The sequence below is a fragment of the Brachyhypopomus gauderio genome, chromosome 18 (assembly GCF_052324685.1).
Source record: "Brachyhypopomus gauderio isolate BG-103 chromosome 18, BGAUD_0.2, whole genome shotgun sequence".
Lineage (NCBI taxonomy): Eukaryota > Metazoa > Chordata > Actinopteri > Gymnotiformes > Hypopomidae > Brachyhypopomus > Brachyhypopomus gauderio.
Genome location: NC_135228.1, coordinates 21,085,676 through 21,102,301, shown reverse-complemented (window position 1 = coordinate 21,102,301; position 16,626 = coordinate 21,085,676). Strand labels below are relative to the sequence as shown.

Below are 16,626 nucleotides of genomic sequence, written 5' to 3'. Positions count from 1 at the left end.
ATGAAGAAAATGTATAGACATAAAATATGCCAGACGGGACATTTTGCTAAGTCACCGGCACTTAGTTGCATGGACACATGACGAAGATCACAATCGAATGTGCCAGGTGTATTTATTCATATGCTACACCACAACAATAACAGTGTTAAATACTGGCATGGAAAATTGTTACAGTCATGTGACACTTGAATAAACAAACAAACAATAAAACCAAAAGACATGACAGTCGTGTGTCCATGTTAAAAATGCAAACATTTCCATTTGTTTGAATAAATAAAAACCCATCTGTAATAAATAAAAGGTTGCACTGCAGAGGATGACTTAAGGCATGGTCTGATTCAGCACACGGGGAGAGGCTCACTATTCACACAAAACCCAAGAGACACTGCAGTTCTGCACTCCGAGCAGGTCCAGCCCATATATCGCAACAGAAACTCAACAGAAGCAATCGTGTCTCCCGTGTCCGGTGAGTCCCAGGAAAGAAAACGGCTCACCCATAATGTGTGAAACAGGGCAGCAATGCTGCTGTGTGGATCGTGTGAACAGGTACAGGAAAAAACAAACCATCAAATAAACAAAACACCCCCACCTCCACATCACAGGACAAGCAGACGGGACGCAGAGCCATAATCTTGACGCGTGAAGACACATCCTGACTACAGCTAAAAACCCGGATCCCTTCTGAGAAGCCTGCCGTGCAGACCAGTGGCGGTGGAGGCCCAGTCTCTGTGCTTACAGAACACACAACATATGACGTGGCACCTAAATATGTCCCCACACACTCACATAGGGACAAAAGAGTCTGCAAACACTCTAGAGGACACGTGCATCAGACAGGGTGTCAACGATCGACACGGACAGGCCACGGGCTTCTCGACAAAAGAGGGCATCGCACTCTGCTGAAACAAATTCCTTGAAAGGAACGCTCTGAATTTAAGAAAGTGGGAGTGTTTGTGGTGTGTCAGTGTACAGATGATGCCGAATGGCATCGTGGGAGGATTGGCTGGCACTTCACACACAGAAGCTGTACAGGATGGCACGACGACACAATACTAGACTCATAGTAGGAATAATGAGTCCTGTGAGCAGATAAATAAGCAGCATGTAGGTTCATTAACCCATTTATCATATGGCAAAGTCAGTGATACTGTGTGCATCTGCAGTCATCAGTGCCACCTTCAAAACAATAGAAATCCTAAAAAAAAAAGATGCATGAAAATTTGCTTATCTTTGGGGGAAAAAGTCCCCTGAAACAGGTTGAGACTGGTCCTGAACTAATGATCTTTCAGTACCAATATCATCATACACGTGTTAGTTCAGATTAAAACACAGCAGTGAAGATATTCCCTAGACTTTGGCTAAAATAGGGACATTAGCTCGGATCAGATGTAGAGCAGTGATGAACAGGTCTGGGACAAGTTGTAGAGGAGCACTGAGCAGGTCTGGGATCAGATGTAGATCAGGTCTCAGTTTTCAGTTTTTCATAACATGCTTTTGGCACTCACAAAATAAAACCAGACTGAGTAACGAGTCAGTCGTGTAAAAAAAAGACAAACTACACATTATTCACTATAAAGCTTATTTGACACTTTACACATTGAAAAAAAATGACAGTGTTAATAATATCTCCAAAAAAACAGCTTTTGAAACCATAAAGTAAATCTCTGATACATCATACTAGTTATTACAGTCAGCAGACAAGCTACAATGCTAGACAGGCTGCGTATATGTCCGTCAAGCCTTGGGCCAGCACGGTCGATGCTACGCTCCGATCATTCAATTGTCTGGATGATCGCACTGATGTAGTAAACAGATGTTGGTATGTAGGTACCCACACAAGTAGAAAACATGTTTCACCCAAAACATTGTTCCGATACGTTACCTCAGTGATCCTGGGTACAGAGTGAATGATTTTCTTAAACATGTTTAGTTTCAGTTCCTCACAATGATTGGCTTAAGCCAGATTAAAATCTTTTAAAAGCATTTTAAAGCATTAGTGATGGTGTTTTGATTTTAGAGAACAGATACCCATTAGACAAACGAGTGGGCAGGACTGCTGATCTCTTTCATTCAGAAACAAAATGCTACTTTTTCCTTGTGTACACTAGTAACAACACTGTGCAACAGATCAAAAATGGTGTAACCGAGACAAAGACGGAAGATTCTAGAGGAAAATAGTCATTTATGTGAAATTTTGTTCAAATATTTTTTCCTATGCTTATTTTTTAGTATATTTTCACCTCTTTCATTCTATACATATGCACAGTGAAGCCTAGCTCCCTCTAGTGGCAATACGAAGACTCTCACGTCCTACCATAGGAGGAAGCACTGTTAGAATTTTTTTGTGTCCTTCTGATATTTTTTCATATATATATATATAAATAAGTTTTATTACTGCCATTCTCATAACTTTGTTTAATTTCTTTAATATTTGCTCTGCTCTGAGGGTTCTGAGGTGAAATCTCACAGTAGGAGGGTCTGGGGGACACGGTTTAGGGGAGGGGGGAACATGGAGGGGAACGTCAAGGGACTACTGGACCCGACACCCTGTAGTGGAGGTGGCTTGGCAGCACATGCAGGTGGGGTTGACCGATTTGGGGGGAATGAGGTCTAGATCCTCATCGTCGGGGATCTCGTCCAGGTGGTAGCCGTCCTTTAAGAGCTGGATGTTCAGGTCTTGGTTGATTTGCTGAAAAGGGCACAGGGAGGTCAGGCAGGGTGAGTCACGACTTTACAGTCCCCGCAGTCTTTAACCATTAGCATCAGACTAGCATGCCCTTTTATGTCAGAGGTCAGAGGTCGCTCTGTGAAAGACAAGGGCTGCGTTCGAAATAGACTACTACATACTGGATACTGCATACTGGACTCAGTATATACTGGATACTGCATACTGGTCCTCGTAGTAGTATGCAGTACAGTTTCCAGTATGCGACAAAAGCAAAGCATACTACGGGGTCACGTGAACGTAGCGTTGCATGATGGGATGCAGTACACCACGATGATAGCTCTGTTCGCGTACTGGAATATTTTGCGGAAGTAGTAGGTCATCCGGGTATGTGTCGCGTACTGGAAATTTTCATTTTGGTCACATACTGCATACGACATACTGAGTTGGGGCTCGATCAGTACGCCAGTAGTATGTAGTAGACTGTTTCGAACACAGCCAAGGTGTGGTGGAGAGCGGATACAGCACTGACAACCAGTGACGTCACACTGACACTAAAGCACCTGAAGGCAGGAAGTAGCACATTGAGGTTCAGGAAGTAGCACATTCTGGTTCAGGAAGTAGCACATTGAGGTTCAGGAAGTAGCACATTGAGGTTCAGGAAGTAGCACATTCTGGTTCAGGAAGTAGCACATTGAGGTTCAGGAAGTAGCACATTGAGGTTCAGGAAGTAGCACATTGAGGTTCAGGAAGTAGCACATTTAGGTTCAGGAAGTAGCACATTTAGGTTCAGGAAGTAGCACATTCTGGTTCAGGTGGGAGAAACTACAATGCGCTGGAGAGTATTCTAAAGTAACCATAATCATAAGATATAGATTCATAGTTTTTTGTCTATATAATGAAAATTATAGACTTAGATGTCGGACTGTTCGGCGGAGAGTGACCTTTGTTCCTGAAGCCATTAGACTACTAAATGAACACTGATATTTATCTTTGGATATTAGACTCCGTGCTTGTGATTGGTACTCATGTTTGTTTGTTTGTCTGTCTTGTGATGTTGTGCCCAATATTAATTGCCCCCTTGGGGATAAATAAAGTTGATTCAATTCAATTCAATTCAATTCAATCACAGGTCTTCCAAAAACCTCAGGATAGTGCTGAATATAGTGTCAGTGGGTGGATGCGCTATTGATAGTGGAGTTATGTTGATATGAAGCAGGAATGAAGTTTAAGTGATGTTAGTGCAGCACATAGGTACCTGGTCCTTGAGAGCTCTCACCTCTGCTGAGGAGTATCCCGACGAAGAGTATCTGGACATGTCAAAGTCATCATCACTGAAAGGAAGAGACTGAAGGTCATCATGTGCATACACTGGGTGAGGATGAGGACGGGCTGATTCAACACTGGCTCGTTAGGAATGACTCATTAGGAATGACTCGTTAGGACTGACTCGTTAGGACTGACTCGTTTCATGTGTTTATTTCACTCAGAAATTGGACCCGGCAGCCACCTCGGACAACCGAGCGGTGGAGATCTCGGTGAGATTCCCTGCTCCGTCAGGCCTGACTGACATCGTGGACGGCTGGAAAATGATATCGTGTTTTGAATCAGGCGTGTTGGAAGGAAGTGCAAAAAACCTGAACAGCTAATTTAGCAAGACAGGAAGATTAAATACAATTCACTCAACGTGAACTGGCGGAAAGGAATGTGCCTTAGTGTATTATTGGCAACGCTTGCTCAGTAATATTGATTAGCTTGGCTGATTTCATTGAGAACAGTGCCGATGGCAATACGCCTTCAGTGAGGCCGATTTATCAGGAAAAACAACAGATGATCAGGACTGTCTGCGTTTATTGAAGATGAGCTCACCAGCAAGAAAGACCCGAAAGAGACTGAGCACTGGCTGTAGAGCAAAAACAGTACAGTAATGTGGGTTAAGAAAATGTGTGTGTGTGTGTGTGTGTGTGTGTGTGTGTGTGTGTGTGTGTGTGTGGATGTAGGCGATCGTGTGTGTGGATGTAGGCGATCGAGTGGGTGGGTGTGAATATGTCTGCATGGATATCGGAAGACAGCCAGACAAGGTCAGAAAGCTACAGACACACATGATCTAATGTGCCACCCAATCAGAGGCGAGCACCGCAGAGGTGATGTCACAGCTGGGTAAGAGGGTGGCATTTAGCAGGGAGTGATGTGTGTGTCATGGTGGGACAGCGATCGGCAACAAGCACAGAATATCAGGCCTACATCTACAGAATCAATTCAATCTTTATACATAACGAATGCAATGAATGAACCAAGGACATCTGTACGGTTTCAGATCTGGAACTCTGGAGCTAACACAACAGCTTGTCATTGTGGATCGCTAAGGTGTCAGATCAGTGATGGCACTTGCCTTCATTTCCATATAAGTTTTAATAATATAGCAGGTGTAGTTCTATTATAAACGCTGCTCGAGGATATACACAGCCACACACAAAGCCCTCGGGTAATCCTTTACCGCTGTGGAATATCATACCTGTCTGTATCCAGCGCAACTAAAGGTTTCTCATCAGGGTTCTGGTCCAAAGACGAGTATCCTTTATTAGGGACCACCAGCCTACAGCACAAATGAGGGAGAGATGGGTAAAGTTTTAATGCCCTTAATCAGCTCATGTCTAAAATAACAATAACAAAACATTTCATGTAAAACTTCCATGCCACACGTTTTAATACGTGTTTACGTTTCCCAAACGTTCAAATCGATGTAGACGTAACATCAGAAGGTCAGAAGACATCTCACAAGTGAAGCAGCTTTTCAGTCTCTGACCTATAATGTCACATGGCAAAACCCAAGTATGGACACCCCAGAAAAGGCAGGAGGAGGTGGGTACAGGCTAATCTGCAACACCCAGGCTCTCCCAGGAGGGCCCGGGTCCATCCACCGGGGCTCTGCCCTGCACCTCCTCTGGTCTCCGCTGGTCCCAGCTGGGGAGTGGTCAGCACTCTTCCTCCCGACTCTCAGCGCTCAACACCTTTCTGCTATCAGACTTCTGCTTGCCATGTGTTTGTATGCTGATGTAAGTGTACGGTTTTGATGCATGAATAACAGGCCGCGTCTCCACGCCTAACTGTTACATGATACACGTGACATCTTAACACGTGGCAATCTGCCTTCTCTCTTACATACCAATAAAATATATGAGAACAACAGTGATCTCCCCACCCCAGCCCTCCACACCGTGTGTGTGTGTGTGTGTGTGTGTGTGTGTGATGAACCCAGGTGGACGTCCTGCTTGTCTCACCGAGTTCTGGCCATTACGTTGTTCTTTTTGGGCTGTTGACTGACGGGACTGCTGGCTGTGCTGGTCTTCACTGGGCCTTTCTTGGCCAGTTCTCTCTGCTTCTCTGCAATCACAGAACAATATGTACCCAGAGAATATGAGTCATGACCACGGGACACAAACCACGCAGCATCTGATCGCCACTTCTGAAGTGTCATGATGGTGACGGACGCAAAGTGCCAATGAGTCAAAAGCTTCATTCACGATCCCATTACTGACCTTATAAATAATTCCACAACAGGAAAATAGCTTTTATGTGGGCAAGATTACGCCACCATTCACTTCATAACAGCCTAGAGAATACATGTCATTCTATATTATTAATAATTAGTTTCACTGCCCTCCCTGTGTATGTGTCTGTGTGTGTGTGTTTGTATGTATGTGTCTGTGTGTGTGTGTGTGTGTGTATGTGTATGTGTCTGTGTCTGTGTGTGTGTGTGTGTGTGTGTGTGTGTGTATTGAGCCTACACAGTTTGGCAGTGAGTTAAACCCTGGAGACATACACACAGTCCTGTTGTAGCTCCAGTGCAAATTATTGGAAATGTAGTGAAACTATAAATAAACCCCAGCACTAATGAGAGGGTTACCCCAGTCACTTCCCTGTTACCCCAGTCACTTCCCTGTTACCCCAGTCACTTCCCTGTTACCCCAGTCATTTCCCTGTTACCCCAGTCACTTCCCTGTTACCCCAGTCACTTCCCTGTTACCCCAGTCACTTCCCTGTTACCCCAGTCACTTCCCTGTTACCCCAGTCACTTCCCTGTTACCCCAGTCACTTCCCTGTTACCCCAGTCACTTCCCTGTCATCTCAGTCACCAATCACCCAATCACCATCTTGCTGACTTATTACTCATGCCTGCGTCATCCCATGCCTGCGTAACCCCACAGAAGTGCTTTTAGTCATACCTAGAGGTCCCATGGCTTCTGTAGGACCTCTAGGTAGAAGCTTCACTTACTTGGTAAGTATGTTGAGCAGTCACCAATAGTCACAGAACAACAAACCTAAGCCCAGTTAGCAACAGCAGTGGCAGCGCCTGACCCAGAGGGGTCCACAGTCCCCAGTCTGACCCAGAGGGGTCCACAGTACCCAGTCTGACCCAGAGGGGTCCACAGTCTGGACCTGGAGGAGTAGGCTACCTGGTGCCAGCACCTGGCCCATTCATTACCTGCTAAAGGCCTCTGATGAGCAAAACTCATGATAAATGACTCCAGTGAATGAGGTCAATCACTTTGTCTTTGAGCACATTCGGAAGTGGAGCTGACCAAAGACATCACTATGCTGGATGCTAAGGAGACACTGCGCTGTATGATGGCTCAGTAGCTCCTGGCTACATCTCGTCCCACAAACCGTGCGAGGCATCAGTAAATGGACTGGCAGCCATGTGCCGAGTTCACTAATAGACGTGCTTTACCGCACAGAAGACGGGGCACCTGGGACTTCTGGGCTTTTCAACTCTTTCTGTGGGTGAACGGAACAAAAGCTCACCGATCTTCACTTGCAGCGGGGAAGGCTTGTAATTGATGGCCACAGTGTCCCCTGGGTGCGAGTTAGTCTCTGATCCAGACGTCATGGCTGGGTCCTTGGGAGAGACAGAACGACAAAGATATTCACACACGTGCATAAAAAAAAAAACAACAGTGAACTTTCACAAATAAAGCCAAATATACATATAAAAAACAATATATAAAATTATTCAGGCCATCTCTTCCTTCCAGTGTGTCCTATTTAACATCCCCTGCGACCGAGGTTTATGAAGAATGGAGAGTTTTCTCTTTGGTAGAGAAAGAGCTGACAGACCCCAACAGTTGAAGTGCTCCGCATAAACACTCTGTTAGGCCAGAGCTTCCAGAGTGTCTAGAACAGGCGAGAATTCTGATTATGGAGGTGCTGGTCGCTTTCCCCTCAAACCATGAGTCAGCAGAATCCTCTAGTCTTTAGCGGGAATGTCCCGTTTAAATCTTTCTGACTTAAACAGCTGTTCTTAGTGAGAGATATGCAGATATTTAGACATCATTGGAAGATATGAATCTATATACATATCACAGCAAGCTCCTGTCGAACAGAATGTGCTAAGCATTGAACACTTCACATGTTCCAGTGTTTTTAGTTTGCTGAAAAATGAGTCTGCACCTCAGTGTTGTCCTGACTCCATGTCGCAGGTAAGTAAAGTTCTGAGAGTGATAAAAACCCTTCAGTTCTAAATTCAGTTTCTAAATTCATTTAGGTATTTGTTTCTAACATATCTTTTTAGTTATTGTCAAATTTTGGCCAAGGGCTAGAGCTAGGCTGGGTAGTTTTATTGTAGGGTGGTTTATGGTAGGGTAGGTTAATTGTAGGGCAGTTTTAGGATGGGGTAGTTTTATGGTAGTGTAGATTTATTGTAGAGTGGTTTTATGATACTGTAGTTTTAGGGTAGAGTAGCTAGCTTTAGGGTTTTATTAATTTTTTTAATTTTTATTTTTATTCTCTATTAAAAAATGATATTTTGTTCACACCAATATGCAATGGATACAGTGACTGTAACAAAATGCTAATATCTGAATGTTTGGGTTCAACAGCTGTGATCTGTGGTTGCAGAGGTCTATGGGTGAGCTGCACTGCCTTACCAGACAGAAGCAGCTTGCTGTGAGAAAAACACTCTGCACTTCAGGCAGACAATTACGTGTTTGTCAAGGAAAAGAGGGGGAGAGACGCAGACCAAACGTAGTGAGGCTTTTGTGTTTGGTGTGTAAACAGGACTCAAGCAGGACCAGCATTAGTGCCAAACATTCACAGCCAAGATATGCAGTTTGTGCACAAGCTAGATTGAAAACCATTAAAACAAACCATGTCTGTTTTTCATAAATAATAAAGGTCTCATATCCCTGTCGTTCATTTAACTTTTCAAATTGTAAACCAACGCGTCTGTATTCATACCTCTACGGGTGCCCTTAGTGCTCAAACCCAGAGTTTGTTGATGGGTTTTTGAGCTGTTCCACCTGTGTGGCTTTGAAACTCGGCGCCTCACAAGTTCAGTTCAATTAGCAGGCATCCCCATGCGTGGTTTACATGGTTAGCTACAGCCTTAGGAAACCAGGCTATTATTGCAGGCTCAATGGGAATGAATACGGTCATGGCATCACGCTGCGTCCTGCAATTTGCCTTCCCAAAAACACCCATCTAGCCAGAGCTGATCAAATTTAACAGCCTAACAAGAAAAAAAAAGAAAGAAACAAACACACTTTTTGCAAAACTTTCTCATGGATTCAGCTGGCATTTCCCCACAACAAAAAATAAAAAATAAAATAAAAATAAAAACACATTGACGTGAAAGCCTGTTTTTTTTTTTTTTACTACATCCATCGTGAACAACTGCTCTGCCAGAGAGGAAGGAACAAGGCAAGAGGTGTTCCCAGGTTCCATAGCAACCACCCCGTGTTCCCTCCACCAGAGCATGTCAGTGGTTGGAAGGTCTGGGCCCATTGTGACATCACAAGGGAAAGGGGCGGAGAACAGTGGGCGCCTGTTTGGGGTAGAGAGCGTGAGTAACCCCCTCTGCCAACAGACCCCTCATTATGGACACCACAAACAAGGCCTTATTACTTGGCTACAGCCACCCTGGGTAGTTGTCATCGACTAGTCGGGGCTGTGTGGCGTGGTCATGGCATGTTGACAAGAGATATATATATATAGCACTCGTCAGGCTGTATGTATTTTCAACTAAGGTGTCCAGTAGGCCTACAGACCTGACAACAAGCCAGGTTGTTATGATAATTCTCCATTTTGAGTGTCATGTCAAAGAGGGGGAGCGATACAGACCACAAAAAAGGCTCAAGCAGACGGGACAGAAGCAGTGAGAAGTGCAGAGAGATCACAGCATTTGAGGAAACATAATAAATGAAAGAAGACGTGAGCAACATCGTTGACTAGCATCCACCTCCTTTAAAAGCCAGGAGTCTCTTTGTACGAGACAGACAGCAACTCCCCTATAGAGGACTGAGAAGGAGCCTCTCCTCACTAACAGGAGAGGACCGGCATGGTTCTGACCATGAATTATTCACATAGGCTTTAACATTCTCAGGCAAATTCAGAGACTATGTTAATAACAAGTAAATACACACCTTCATCTCAGTTTTGCTAAAATATGCAAAATGGCCCACTGGTGATGTGTCAGAATGTAAAGCCACAGTCTGGGAAAGGAAACTATAAAATAAACACAAGTATTTAAAAGTCCTAACTTCTTGGAACACATTTTGGTCCAAAGCATTTAGGTCAAGTTTCAAGACAATTAAAACTCCCCACTCTCACATATCCCTGATTCCAAATACAGCGGACCACTGACACAGTAACGGCTTCTACTTTTAGCAGCAGGCTGTTAACCTGTACATAAGAACACACAGTTCCTGCAGGCCCTCGAGGAAAGGGGGGGGGGGGGGGGGGGTTGTGTTTTTGAGGAACTTGTGCAGGCGGGGCAGTGAAAGAGCAGCCCGTGGAAACACTCCCAAATGGTGAGAGCCACCCTTACTGGACAACTGTGTGGACGTGGGCACTGAGCCAGACATGGGGGGTTGGTGCAGAAACTAGTGGATAAGCCCAGTGATCAGTGTGTGTGTGTGTGTGTGTGTGTGTGTGGTAGAGGGAGAGAAGGGACACCTCTCAGAAGATCTGCAGCGCTCCAAGCTGAAGTCACTGCTGAGTAGCAAATATTTTCCCTTTGAAACCACCAGGCAGAGCCAACCAGCTTGCACAAGCGACGCAGCTCTGATGAATAATTCATCCGGATTGGCGGTTGTGAAAGGGAGCAAGCCGAGCACGACTGCATCACGAGTAAAGGATTCACAAAAAGTCACCATGCCAACCAAACCTGCCACGCAAAACAACATCTCTCACAGACGCTTAGCGTGTTATAACTGTGTTTCTAGCAGGGGGTCCTGACAGAACGGACCCAAAGGGCCTCCAAACACAGCTGCACGTGGGGTGTTAGGCAGGAGATTCTGCGGGAGATTCGTGAGCTCACTTTTTTTGCCCTTCCCCTTATTAGAATAACTGCAGTGCTGAAGTGTTTTTCCACCAACCGAATTACCTCAGGACTGCAGCATACAGCATATTTACACGCGTGTTGAGTGCAGAGTGTGTGATCACGCGTGTGGCGTGCGACAGGCGTGGATATGGCACCAGGCCTGATCTAGTCTGTTTATTTGAAGCCGCAGTGAAGAGTAGAAGGAGTTCTGTTCTCTCTCACACGTTCCCTTCTGCCTACTGTGATGACCATGTCCTGTTTGAGAAACGTTTTGTCTGATTTGTCTTTAGTTTTATTGATTCCTTTGTTTACCCACTTGAGTGAGGTTGTCTTGAGTATTATTTTGTTAATGTGTAAATATTTCGGGTATGCGTGTTGAAGGCCGTTCTATGGAACAGGTTATTCACTGACTGTTGGGTGTTTGTGGCCATCTTCAGGTTATACTGTGTTACATTTCTGCAGCAATTAACACACACTCATCATTCATCATATTTATCAGCTGAGACCGGTAGTATTGATGGGGAACGCCGAGGAAGCCCAGATATCACTCTGGAGCACAATGACATTTCTTTTGCAGGGTTCATTTCATCATATAAACATATGAAGTGACGTTTCTTCAGTATTGTAACTTTTCATTTGAGTAAACATTAAAATCTCATCGTGTTTACTGGGAATTCAACAGAGAAAAAGTAGTCTAAGAAATATCTAGTAGCAACTACATAAAGGTATACGCTTTAACATCATCAATTCCAACCTTTAACGGTGCCTTTTACGCCAGTGTCACTGTACATATACTACTTGTGACCTTTGACCTCTGTGAGATTTTTCCAGAACACATTGACAGAGCAGCCAATGTGACTGCTAATAAAGGACATGTTTACATCTGTCCAGGATGAAATCTGCTGCAGGGCGTGACCGAGGCACAGCCCTAAAAGATGCTACAACCACCTCCTAAAAAATTATTAGGGTAACAAATCATTTCTGAGTGAATTTGAGAGGTTGACCCTGTGAAACAACATGGATACTATAAAAGCATGCCGTTCAGAACTATAGAGTTCTGATAACTGTTTTAGAGTCATCTGACCTTCCAACACTATCAGAACTAAACCTGTACCAAAGCTGAAATTAACATACTGCAAGTTAAACTTCACGTTGAGTTATTTTGAAAATACCATGTTTTTCCAAGTGTAGTTACAAATACCTACGCTATTAGAGGGACTCTTGCCAATAAAACACCTGTGTTTATCTAGTCAGCCTTTGTTAACAAACACAGATTACACAAACCTCAGAGCGCGGCAGCAAATTCAAAGACAACGATTCATATTCATACAAGCAGCATAATCAATTGCCTCAACAATTTATGCTAATTTATCCATCCATATAAAAAGAAAGTGTCTATTCGAAAGACACAAGGGATGACACATGTTCTACTGAATGACAAGACCTTCGCAGACAAAAACCTTAACAATTATACTCAAACGAGCTCCAGTGAGAACAGCCAATGGGATTATTACGACCTGGAGATGAAAACAGACAGGCACAGGATACGAATTTCGACAAAATCCCAGAATCCTCAGGCAACAAGCTAGCGCTGGTCTCTTTAACTATAGAGCTCCAGGTAATTATTGCTTTAGCTTGGAGGTCAGGGGGATGTCTTGCAGTATCCAAAATGTGGTTTAACCCATTAGCTGTTCCACTTCAGGAAACCCAAAAGCAGTCCTTCTGCACTTAACCTGTTACCACAGGTGATGAACTAGCCCATCTGTGGCCCACAACTCTGGACCTGCTTCTGTGTCTCATCGAAGCCTTTCTTTAATAAACGACTGCAAATCCTTTCTCTTCAGTTGCTGATGCTGCAAAACAGTAATAGGGATTGGTAGGATAATCTGTCACGCTGTGCTTCAGATCACTGATGATAAAGACCGAGCAGCCGTATGACTAGAATGACTAGCACCTGTGGATTAAAGCAGATAAAAGCTTATGATTTATATTAACCACTAACCTTTATGAAAAAGTGTCCAAAAATGAACATTTGGTTTTATAAAGAAGCCCAACAGATATTAGTACTTTAGTCGCTGCGTAGCGTCTATAAACCACCGTAAACAAGTTGTGCATTTTTTTAACACCACGTTCACACAAGCAATATTATAAACCATTAAAGGGAAATCCTGCCAAGGTATTTGAGAAGGTGACAGATTTAAACAGCCACATGAATGTTTACCCCCCCCCCCCCCCCCCCCCCCCCACACACACACACACACACACATTAGCATTAGATAAGCGCAGTGCACCTGCTGTGTGGTGGAACAGCTGGGTCTCTGAATGCTGGGAGACAATGACAGGCCGTTTCATCTCAGCTCCATCTTAGGACGCCGATCAGGCCGAGCTCAAAGCACCACGTGCACCCAACAGTCTACAGGCAGGCTGGCCCGGGAGGAAGTCCATGAAGAAAGACGCCCTTCCACAATGAACTGGATCAATTTACAACCGGACAGAACACTGACATGCCCAGATTGCCCAAAGAAAAGAAAAGATTAAGCACATTCTGTTTACCTCTTCCACAATCACACACACACACACACACACACACACACACACACACACACACACACACACACACACACACACACACACACACACACACACACACACACACACACACACACCAGCTGCTGTGTACGCATTTTTAAAGGGAGCTAATGCAACTCTGCACCAAACTCAGTGCACCTGCATATGTATATAACTGACTGTATCTGTACATACTCTAGGGTCGTCTACCGGACACTTATCATCAGCCACAATCTTGCGTATGGTGCAAATGTGCAAACTTTCATTAATACTGTAAGCAAAGATTTAACTACGATATCAAAAGTTAAACTTATTGTTGCAATTATTGTAATTAATTGCTTAATTCATCGGCTTCCATTTTCTCAAAAGCATTACAACACTTGAAGAGAGATAATTAAACAGATAATTAACACCACTGTAGGACACTTACTACCTTTATTTAAGTAGTTACTTTGTAATGACACAGATGAACAGACAATAACCACCAGGCACCTGGAATACACCTGAAATAGTTTGTCAACATCTGAATGGGGTATTAGTATACACCCCCCCCCGCCACACACACACACACACACACACACAACTACAAAAAAGATTTTAAAGACATGCTGACTTGCATGTTAACTAACCATCACTCAATGCATACACCATGCAGCAATGCTAAACGTGTGAGTGACAGTAGTTGATAGTGAGAGGATTAGACTGATCTCGTAGCGGTCTGACTACACAGGGTTCCTGCTGCTCCATACATCTCATCCTGCCACTCCACTTCTCCATCTGTGCAGACCCAACACTCTTAAAGAACCCCCTGTCTCAATCAAAGTTAGAGAAACAGTCACCCAGCCGGTTATTACTGGGTCAGTACCACAGCCCACACCGTTCAGTACCACACCGGGAGCTCCGCCACGAACCCCAGCCGACTCCCCGCCCGCCAGTCGGGTTTCAGAAGAGGGGCAACAGCCGGTTAACCTAACAAGCCTTTGGCGTTAATACTTCACATTTGTCTATTTTTTATCCCACACAGCTGGGTTCCGACGCCCGGTCCTGCCCACCACACCGGTTCTGGTTCTGTTCCTCCCGGAGCTCCACACACGCTGCCCGGCTGCGCTGCTTACCAGCGGCTGCGTCTCCGAGCGGACCGGGGGGACCTGAACCCGGTCAGTCTCCTCCATCATTCTGGCCAAAAACACCCCGTCCGACACAACGGAGCAGCGGCGTTTACAGACGATACCGTAGCGGAACCACGCATGCGGTCAGTCCCTGGTTCGGCTGGAAGATCTCCGGGTGTTGAGCCACATTTCAGCGTCCGGGTCCCGTGTAGCTGGTCAGGGGGGAGTCCACATCACACTTCCGGGTTTATAATCCCTCCCCCCAGATTAATAATCCAGGAGAGGATTTACAAGATCAAACAAGATTTACGATAGTCCTGGAAGAGGATGTATGTAAAGATTTCACAGTGAGGAGGATGATTTAAGGACTGATAGCTAATTTGATTACAGTATTTGGTTACATCCTGGGTTTTCCAAGTCTCAGAAATTATAAATATATGCCACCATTATGCCTACATACTGGATTTCTGGATTTGCCAGAAAATGATCTGTTGTCAGTGCACAAGGTGCCTTCATCTGGAGATCACTAAACAGCAAAACAGACCAAAAACAGAACTGTACAAGCTCCAGAGGTGGGTAACGTCAAGGAGAAACTGACCCAGTGCCCATGGGTAAGCATGGTGCTATTTTGGAATATTTTAGAATATTAAACATCATGTATTGTTGTGTTTGTTTTGATAACATATAGTTATCATAGAAATATAGAAATGTACATAGTAATAGAAATTTGACCTTAATTCCAACTGTAGGTGGCACTACGCAGTACGTTTACCCTCTTTTATTTTTTATGCACATGTAGATCACATGTTGTTACTCTCTTCTGGCATACTGATAGCCCAGCAGGTGGCGCTAGAGGTCAATATATAAATGCCCTACATGCTGAAAGCCACACATAGAAGATGTTAAAAGGTCAAAAGCCTTTGACCTTTTTGCTAAAATTGAGAGAGACTACAATTTCACTTGCATTGATTATTATGCATCTTTATTTTATTTTTTATTTTACCTGGTCAGTCCCACCACGATACAAATCACAACTGCAAGAGACATCTGGTCCACAGGTAGCAGACCATCCAGATTCAAGAACATAACATTAGATCTTCATGTCAAGAAAACACCCTTAGTCAAAATGAACCAACAGACAGAAACCGACAGAGGTGGTCATGCATCATTAAAATTAATCTTCCAAAACTACATGGGGTAGAGCCGGAAGAGAGTTCAGCATCCTAACAGCCTGGTGGATGAAGTGGTCTTTCAGTCTGTGGTTCTGGCCCGGAGACTCTGCAATCTTCTCCCTGAGGGTAGCAGACTGAAGCAGCAGCTCATTGGGTTGGTGGGATCATCCACAATGCAGTGGGATTTACAGATGAGACGGGTGACGTAGATGTCCTGTGAGGGGTGAGACGGGTTGACGTAGATGTCCTGTGGGGGGGGGGGGGGGGGGGTGAGACGGGTGACGTAGATGTCCTGTGGGGGGTGAGACAGGTGATGTAGATGTCCTGTGGGGGGTGAGACGGGTTGACGTAGATGTCCTGTGGGGGGGGGTGACGGGTTGACGTAGATGTCCTGTGGGGGGGGTGAGACAGGTGACGTAGGATGTCCTGTGGGGGGTGAGAGCGGGGTGACGTAGATGTCCTGTGGGGGGGGTGAGACGGGTGATGTAGATGTCCTGTGGGGGGGTGAGACGGGGTGACGGAGATCTCCTGTGGGGGGTGAGACGGGTGACGTAGATGTCCTGTGGGGGGTGAGACGGGTTGATGTAGATGTCCTGTGGGGGGGTGAGACGGGTGACGTAGATGTCCTGTGGGGGGGTTAGACGGGGTGACGTAGATATCCTGTGGGGGGTGAGACGGGTTGATGTAGATGTCCGTGTGGGGGGGTGAGACGGGTTGACGTAGATGTCCTGTGGGGGGTTAGACGGGTGACGTAGATATCCTGTGGGGGGTGAGACGGGTGACGTAGATGTC

At 45.0% G+C, this 16,626-nt stretch overlaps 1 protein-coding gene across 2 annotated transcripts; it reads right to left on the bottom strand.

Moving 5' to 3' along the window:
- Positions 1-98: 98 nt before the first annotated feature.
- On the bottom strand, positions 99-14,887 carry LOC143482090 (protein FAM219A-like). Of its 2 annotated transcripts, none has more exons than XM_076980352.1 (6): positions 14,669-14,887; positions 7,472-7,565; positions 5,947-6,049; positions 5,181-5,261; positions 3,924-3,999; positions 99-2,689 (listed from the first exon to the last, which is right to left on the bottom strand). In XM_076980352.1, the coding sequence occupies exons 1-6, from the start codon at positions 14,726-14,728 to the stop codon at positions 2,531-2,533; spliced, it is 573 nt and encodes a 190-aa protein (XP_076836467.1). In that variant the 5' UTR covers positions 14,729-14,887; the 3' UTR covers positions 99-2,530. The 2 variants fall into 2 exon arrangements, with proteins under 2 accessions (XP_076836467.1, XP_076836468.1); XM_076980353.1 differs by having other exon boundaries at positions 3,945-3,999.
- Positions 14,888-16,626: the final 1,739 nt, after the last annotated feature.

Coding starts and splice junctions, on each gene's coding strand:
- LOC143482090 (XM_076980352.1), bottom strand. CDS start 14,728: ATGATGGAGGAGACTGACCGGGTTCAGGTCCCCCCGGTCCGCTCGGAG. Junction 6,050..7,471: donor CCCGCTGCAAGTGAAGATCG/GTGAGCTTTTGT, acceptor CTGTGATTGCAG/AGAAGCAGAGAGAACTGGCC. Junction 4,000..5,180: donor GTTGCGCTGGATACAGACAG/GTATGATATTCC, acceptor TCTTCCTTTCAG/TGATGATGACTTTGACATGT.